Source organism: Protomyctophum parallelum, assembly GCF_964188405.1.
Source record: "Protomyctophum parallelum genome assembly, chromosome: 18".
Taxonomy (NCBI): domain Eukaryota; kingdom Metazoa; phylum Chordata; class Actinopteri; order Myctophiformes; family Myctophidae; genus Protomyctophum; species Protomyctophum parallelum.
Genome location: NC_139716.1, coordinates 13502165 through 13511331, shown reverse-complemented (window position 1 = coordinate 13511331; position 9167 = coordinate 13502165). Strand labels below are relative to the sequence as shown.

At 42.3% G+C, this 9167-nt stretch overlaps 1 protein-coding gene across 1 annotated transcript; it reads right to left on the bottom strand.

The window, feature by feature from the left end:
* Window positions 1-5169: 5169 nt before the first annotated feature.
* Window positions 5170-8924, bottom strand: LOC310875966 (plasminogen-like; the record flags this gene model as incomplete). Its single annotated transcript, XM_083789415.1, has 5 exons — window positions 5170-5310; window positions 5421-5512; window positions 5809-5930; window positions 7090-7243; window positions 8885-8924. 5 exons carry the CDS (start codon window positions 8922-8924, stop codon window positions 5170-5172), a joined length of 549 nt encoding a protein of 182 aa, XP_083645541.1.
* Window positions 8925-9167: the final 243 nt, after the last annotated feature.

Genomic DNA, 9167 nt, shown 5'->3' with positions numbered 1-9167 from the left:
GATGCACGATGCCACCACTCAGAGGCGCTGTTTGTCTTGTCTGAAAATAACAAGATTCAAGAACATTGCATGCAAATAAACCTCTGGTCCTTTTACTTTCCTGAAATACAACACCAAGACAATGACATTTTACTTAAACAACAACAACATGCATGGTTAAATAGATAGAATGTTTTCATGAGTGGATTTCTATGTTTTATGTGTGTAGTAGAAAAAAACATAAATTATCCTGCATAGCCACGCAAGTGTAGGCCTATGCAAATATGTCCCATTTGCATTACCTGCTTTGAAACATCCTTAGCCTGCATAGGCCTATAGAGGCAATGGCAAAGTGAGTTTAACATTGTTTAACTTTGTTTATTACAATAGGACTTTTCTGTTGGGATGTATGGACTGTCAGAAAGGACTTTTCTGTTGGGATGTATGGACTGTCAGAAAGGACTTTTCTGTTGGGATGTATGGACTGTCAGAAAGGACTTTTCTGTTGGGATGTATGGGCTGTCAGAAAGGACTTTTCTGTTTGGATGTATGGACTGTCAGAAAGGACCTTTCTGTTTGGATGTATGGACTGTCAGAAAGGACCTTTCTGTTGGGATGTATGGGCTGTCAGAAAGGACTTTTCTGTTTGGATGTATGGACTGTCAGAAAGGACCTTTCTGTTGGGATGTATGGACTGTCAGAAAGGACTTTTCTGTTGGGATGTATGGACTGTCAGAAAGGACTTTTCTGTTGGGATGTATGGGCTGTCAGAAAGGACTTTTCTGTTGGGATGTATGGGCTGTCAGAAAGGTCTTTTCTGTTGGGATGTATGGACTGTCAGAAAGGACTTTTCTGTTTGGATGTATGGACTGTCAGAAAGGACCTTTCTGTTTGGATGTATGGACTGTCAGAAAGGACCTTTCTGTTGGGATGTATGGGCTGTCAGAAAGGACTTTTCTGTTGGGATGTAGTCAGAAAGGACTTTTCTGTTTGGATGTATGGGCTGTCAGAAAGGACTTTTCTGTTGGGATGTATGGGCTGTCAGAAAGGACTTTTCTGTTGGGATGTAGTCAGAAAGGACTTTTCTGTTTGGATGTATGGACTGTCAGAAAGGACTTTTCTGTTTGGATGTATGGACTGTCAGAAAGGACTTTTCTGTTTGGATGTATGGACTGTCAGAAAGGACTTTTCTGTTGGGATGTATGGACTGTCAGAAAGGACTTTTCTGTTGGGATGTATGGGCTGTCAGAAAGGACTTTTCTGTTGGGATGTATGGGCTGTCAGAAAGGACTTTTCTGTTGGGATGTATGGACTGTCAGAAAGGACTTTTCTGTTGGGATGTATGGGCTGTCAGAAAAGACTTTTCTGTTGGGATGTATGGGCTGTCAGAAAGGACTTTTCTGTTGGGATGTATGGGCTGTCAGAAAGGACTTTTCTGTTGGGATGTATGGGCTGTCAAGGCCAGAATGTATTTATTTTTTTTGCCACTCAGTAGGCGTTTCCGCATATCTTCCGGGTTTGATGATGTCGTCACGCACATATCCTCAGTGACCTATGCAGCAGTGTTGTTTTTGGCAGCAAATTTCTATTTTAGTTTTAGTCGTTGTCTCTTGAATAGTTTTCACTTAGTTTTAGTCACATTTTAGTCACCTGGAATGTTCTATTGTTTAGTCTAGTTTTAGTCGACTAAATGTCATACGATTTTAGTCGACTAAAATGTGTTTTGACAGGCCTTGATGTCGTTGTAATGACATATTTTACACTTTGGTTGCATGCTGAAAATAGCAGATCTACAATCTCACGCGTCGCGCTGCATCAGCATGCAATTGTCAGTATATTTAGTCTTAGTTTTAATCATCATAGATTCGTTTTTATTTAGTTTTAGTCAGTGAAAAAAGGTAGTCGACGAACATATTTCGTCTTAGTTTTAGTCGACGAAAACAACACTGCTATGCAGGGCCTTTGGTACAGAGTCTGCAGACATCAGGTCATCATCATGGGTTAATAGGAGACTAATTCATCCGTTTCCCAATTCATTTCACGGCATATATTATGTCAAACTATAGACTGGTGCCCGGCTGTACCCATGTCAGAGTCGTGCTCGTACGAATGCACGTGTATGCTTGGTAGGTATTGATGGTGACGTAAACCCATTCTGACCTGAGATCAGATCTAAAAATGTCTTCTACATCCTGACAGTTTTCTGAAAAAGCTATGTTTCTATGTCAGTCGTTCTTTGATTTTTCAAAAATAGCAGACCTACAAGCTCGTAGCGCGCCACTCGGTGGCGTGCTATGAGCTTGTAGATCTGCTATATTTCAATAGCTAAAGCATAACGTAATGCTAACAACAAAAGGGGTTCCCGCCCAGAATGGGTTAAGATATGCATCAATGCCGGCTTTTGATGGTGACGTAATAAAGATAGGTTTCAGATTACATACATACAGACATTACACCTATAATTCACCCGACACTGAAACATATCCTAATTACGTCACCATCGACAGCCAGTTATAACCCGACATTGAAACATATCTTAATTACGTCACCATCAGTATATATACCTTCCAAGCATACGCACATAAATAAGCCAGCCGACCACACTATAGTTTACACCTTCAACTTACAACTTACATACATGTATACATACGTTACCTGTTTACCCAACCAATATTGAAACATATCGTAATTACGTCACCATTGACAGCCAGTTATAACCCGACTTTAGTATTTAATTTCAATGTTTCACAGAGATTTGAAAGTTTGTAGCGGTCGACAGTATACTTGCGTGCCCTGCTTGTGCACTGGTAGGCCAAAAATGGCAACGCGCAAATAGGCAGTCGACAGAGTGCAGTTCTAGTTCCTATATGGAGTTCTGTGTCAGGCATGCCCAAATATGAAGTGTTGTGATGCCAGAACAGGCCAGCTCCATATATGGAGATATAGGGGTGATCAGGTCCAGCTCCCGGGCAGAGGCTTTTGTGCTGGTTCTGGTTCTGCCGGCTATCTGACCGACTCGACACCGGGCACTCCCTGTGGGGGTGTGGAACGTGTGTGTCGAATTTTAAGTGGGTGGGGCGAACGGTTCTCGAGTTACGTGCAGGGTTACAGTGCTGAACTCACAAGTTCAATATTTTTGTTGGAAATAAATAAATATGAGTATAGGCCTACTGTACTGTACGGTACAATTTAGGCATTTAGCAGACGCTCTTGATCCAGAGCGACTTACATTTAAGCAAAAACAAAAACATGCGTGCGTGGCACAAACGGGCGTGGCACAAACGGGTGTGGCACAAACGGGCGTGGCACAAACTGTACAGTACAATTTACAATTTAGGCATTTAGCAGACGCTCTTGATCCAGAGCGACTTACATTTAAGCAATAACAAAAGCATGGCATACATCACATATATAAAAAGTACGATGACTTAACCCATTTAGGCCTGACATCGATATTTAAAAAAATGCCTCCCAACTCCAAAATATGTTGTTCAAGGGACCCTCCAGAAGCAAAGATTTGAGTTAAAAACGCTCTGAAAGAATATATATATTCAAAGATTTGCACCACATTTTCGGGCGTGGCACAAACGTGTGGCACAAACGGGCGTGGCACAAACAGGCGTGGCACAAACGTGTGGCACAAACGTGTGGCACAAACAGGCGTGGCACAAACGGGCGTGGCACAAACGGGCGTGGCACAAAGGTGTGGCACAAACGGGCGTGGCACAAACAGGCGTGTCACAAACGTGTGGCACAAACGTGTGGCACAAACGTGTGGCACAAACGTGTGGCACAAACAGGCGTGGCACAAACGTGTGGCACAAACGGGCGTTGCACAAACGGGCGTGGCACAAACGGGCGTGTCACAAACGTGTGGCACAAACGTGTGGCACAAACGTGTGGCACAAACGGGCGTGGCACAAACGGGCGTGGCACAAACGGGCGTGGCACAAACGTGTGGCACAAACGTGGGCGAAACGAGCTAATATACCTATATATATATTCAGGTCTGAATGCAGCTTTATTCTTTGACAAGATACAGTCAAATGGGCTAGTTATTTACAGCAGGGTGAAATCCACCTTGACCAGGCTTGTGTTGAAACCCAAACACACAACATATTGATATTATACTTCAGAAATTTGGACCACACAAGATAGGCCTTTATTTGATTATTATTTCCCCCAAAACTTTGAGGTCCATGTATACACATGAACTAATAGGCTACTTTATTAATTATTATTATAATTATTAGCCTATTACTATTATAGTAATAAAACTTCTGGGAACTCAGATTACTATTATAGTACTACTACTACTACACATAGACATTCTATGACAGAAGTGGGCTGTCATACCTGTTTAAAGCGTGAATTTCAATCAATCATTTGCCTTGATTCCTTTCCGCTTGATGTAATCCCGCTTTACACCCTATAGCTACTCTTAATGTCATAAGACTCTTTTTATTTTAACTCCCTCCTTCCCTTGTCTCTCATGTAAAACGATCTCAGAGCACTATGTAAAACATCAGAAGACCGTCACGCATGCGTGCATTTTAATCGGGGGTTGCATGCTACTGTATAGGGCTCAGTTAGTAGGTACAGTTTCAGTCTTGGACTCGGAAGGTTCCCGGTTTCAATCCCTGCAGGCTCCTCCTGGATCCCATTTGTGTTGAAGTGTCCTTGAGCAAGACACTGAGCCCCAAGTTTGGTGCCTTGCATGGTTTGGGGGGGGGGGGGGGGGACAGGCCAGGGCACTTGAGACAACCCCTTTAGGCAGAGAGCATTGACGGGGCCCTCAGGGGCCCAAAGCAAGATGTTTCACAATAACTTAATGGGCCATGTCATTGGACAGTCAATAAGCAATATGTTCTCATTACAATGTAATCGTTAAAATATATGATATTGATAAAGGCCACGGATCATCTGCGGTCCTTCTTCTTTTTTCCCCCACAGCCTGTCATTTTGTTTAGGGGGGTGAAAGGGGTATTTTGAGGCAATAGGGCAGGGGCACATTCCCAAAAAGAAAACAAAGAATGAAGAAGAGAGGCCGGTGCTGTCAGGGTTTTAAATACAGTTTCGTAAAATGAACATGGAAACCAAAATGCATAATACCAAAGTGTTCCTCAGTGCAACTGCTGTAAATAAATAACTTAAGTAAAACTTCCCTGAACTATACTATATATCTATTCTTCACACATAAGAATTTATTTTCAGACATCTGTCTTCGTCCTGTTCTACTCCTTCTTTTTTAAAGACCTTTCCACCAGGCTGCTTCTTCCATGTCAGCTTGACGTCTCCACTCACCCCTCGCTGCTTCAGTTTCTCTTTAACCTGAAAGAGAGAGACAGTCTTGTTATTCTCCTCAACAGACATAATAGTCCTCTGGTCTGTGATGTCGTGACTTGGACTTGAACCCAGAGAATTGAATCTAGAGAACTGACCTGCTTCAAGATGGCCTCCATCACGGCAGGATCATTCAGGTCCACAGTGGGGTCGTCCAGGGTCACCTTCAGTTTAATCACCTGCTTCGGCTCTGTGGGAACGGTGGGGGGCTCTGTGGAGACGAGGGGGGGGGGGGGGGGCCCATAGATCGGCCCATAGATCCGAAGTCCCGTTAGTCCGAACATGCATTAAGGTTGGCGAACATGCACTGCTCCTGCGCTTGCGGTTATGTTTATGTTAGGGTTAGAGATAGGGAACCTTCTCTACGTCTACGTCCAGACTGGATGCTATACTGATGCTCAATAACAGAACAGTAAACAGGTAAGCCTGGGAACGTCCACAACTACTGTAGCTAAACTCAGTTTCTCTGTAAACAGTAACAGCTACCTGGCCTGGGAACGTCTTCACATCTGGGCACCGGGCAGTACTCCCAGCGTGTCGCCGTTATGGTGTAGCACCATGGCATACTCTCGCTGTCTGGATTACGGCAGTAGTTGTTGTCCAGGCCTCTGACAAAAATGTATGTGTAGATAAACAGAAAGGCAGATATAGGCAGGCACAGGCAGTCATGGATGGACAGAGTGACCAGTGTTGATTTCGTCGACTAATACTATGACAAAGAAATGTTTCGTCGACTACCTTTTTTCACTGCAGAAAACTGAATGGAAACTAAATGAAAACTAAGCTATGATGACTAAAACTAAGACTAAATATTGACAATTTCGTCAACAAATAAAAACGAAACTAAATTGTTAGGAAGGGACTAGTGGTCATGAAGTCATTTTACACTTTGTTACATGCTGAAAATAGCAGATCTACAAGCTCACAACGCGTCGCAGCGTAGTGTAAAATCAGCTATTACGACAGCATCAAGGCCCGCCATAATATATTGTAGTCGAGTAAATCAACCGTAGATTTAGTCAACTAAAATCTTATGATATTTAGTCGACAAAAACTAGACTAGCACTAAAACATTCCAGGTGACAAAAATATGACTAAAAACTAAATGAAGTTTCATTCCAAAAGAAAACGACTAAACTAAAAATCAAAATTTGCTGTAAAAAAAACAACACTGGGACCGACAGACAGACAGACAGACAGACAGACAGCAGGTTTGTTTTTGGCAGCAACTTTCGATTTTAGTTTAGTCATTATACTGTAGTCTTTGGACTGAAACTTCATTTAGTTTTAGTCACATTTTAGTCACCTGGAAATGTCTTAGTGTTAGTCTAGTTTTAGTCGATTAAATGTCATAAGATTTTAGTCGACTAAATCTACAGGTGATTTAGTCGACTAAAATGTGTTTTGGTGGGCCTTGATGCCGTTGTAATGAGTGTTTTTACACTTGCTGAAAATAGCCGATCTACAAGCTCACTTGTGAGCTTGTAGATCGGCTATTTTCAGCATGCAACCAAGAGTAAAATTACTTATAGTGGATCTCTTGTCCACTATAGTCCCTTCCTAACATTTTAGTCTAGTTTTTATTTGTCAACGAAATTGTCAGTATATTTAGTCTTAGTTTTAGTCATCGTAGCTTAGTTTTCATTTAGTTTCCATTCGTTTTTGTCAGTGGAAAAAGGTAGTCGACGAACATTTTTCGTCTTAGTTTTAGTCGACGAAAACAACACTGACAGACAGACAGATATATTTTGGCAGGGTGTTTCTTACTTGCTGGGGTGGGATCCTGGCAAGGCGCTGTGATTGTGAGGTGTCTGGGATGACCAGCTCTGGCAGGTTTTGCCAGAGACCGTGTTGGCGACGGTCCCCCTGTAGTTCCTGCCATCGAGGGTGTAGCAGGTGAGCTCGGGTTCGACGGCCGATGCTGAGGACAGACGAGACGGGGATGGACGGACAGTAGATGAATGGAGAGCAGAGGTGAAAAAAACGACTCAATTGTTTTTACTTAAGTAAAAAATCACACCAGTGTGAACCAAGTGGTGCAACTCCCATCTATTGGTTCTCTGTATCGTTCCAATTTGTATCATTCCAATTTCTTCTCTGTATCGTTTGCGTCCAGCAGGTGGCAGCCATGTCACATACTTCTCTCGTTCCAATTTCACGCATGCGCACACCACTCATGCTCATGGGTACACACACACACACACACACACACACACAAACAGGCACACGGACTGGATGTAGAAGTGGTTTGCACCACTTAAAAAGTACCAATACTGCAATTTAGAGTAAAGTTCAAAATGTGTACTAAATCTATTGAAAATAGCCGATCTACAAGCTCACAATCCGTCGCATTGTGACGCATTGTGAGATTGCTGTTCCTTGGAGTGGTTGCACCACTCAAAAAGAAAATCTGGGGATCCCCCCCAAATAATTTGGCAACAGACCCAGAATTACTAGACTTAAATCTAACCCAGAATGATTTTTCCTTTAACAACTAATTTTATTTACAAATCAAAGGGACGGCCATGGGAAAGCGAGCATATGGGAGCAGACAGCACTAGAAAAATGCAGACTTAAACCAACACATTATTATAGGTTTCTGGATGATATTTTTGGAATATGGGAACATAGCAAGGAAGAATTCCAGGAATTTATTGATGTTCTTAATAGCCATCATAGATCCATAACGATAAAATTTGTGACACACACTGAAAGGATTGACTTTCTTGATGTAACAATCTTCAAGGGCCCAAACTTTAACACAAATGGGAAACTAGACTTAAAAGTATTCTTTAAAGAAACAGACACCCACGCCCTATTACACAAAACATCATTTCACCCGACACACTCTTACACAGGGATAGTCAAATCACAACTACTAAGATTCCATAGGATTTGCACGCAAAGAAGTGATTTCAAAATAGCTTGTAAAACACTATTTAAGGCACTCAGACTAAGGGGATACACTAGGACATTCCTCCGGAAAGCTCAAAGTACCTTCTTAGAAATAAGAGTGCGAGATCCAGGCCCTAAATTGGCCCTGATAACCAGTTATTCAACACAGAGCACACTAGCCAACAACAGAATAAAAAGGAATTTTGAGAACCGAACGGATGATCTTCTAAAAGATTATAAAATTATATCGGCCTACAGAAAAAACAAAAACCTTAAAGATTATCTAGTACACAGCAAGCTAAAAGAAATCAACACACCAGCACGCGAGGGACCAGAATACTTCAAACCCAAACAATTAGTCAAAAATAGAACTACAAAACGCGTGTTAGAGATTAAACAACGAATAACAACCAGAACCAGCAACTGCATTTACTTAATCACATGTAACAAATGTGGTTTACAATATGTCGGAGAAACGGGTAAAACAATATGTGCCTACACATGTTGCGACCTGCAGTCGCAACATGTGTAGGCACAGTGCACTGAAGTTTTTTAATTCCCCCCACCCGAGGGGTCGTGACCCCCAGGTTGAGAACCCCTGCTATAAAGCACTCCCCAAACAGTGAGTCGGGACCCATGTGTGAACGTTGTGGGTCTACTTACTTACCTGACAAAACATTGGAGAGCATGAAGAGCTGGCAAAACATGATGCACGATACCGCCACTGAGAGGCGCCGTTTGTCTTAATTTGCAGAACTGAAATTTCAAGATTCAACAAGTGCAATTGTCACATTGCATGCATGTAAACCTCTAGTACCTTGTCATTTTCCACAACTACAGGTGGTGTTTTTTCCAGTTTTTTTCCCTTTGTAACCCATTTTTCACCCGTGTCAATAATCCTGGGCTCTACACTGTACACACCCTCCGCCAACCTAGTCCCCATATATGGG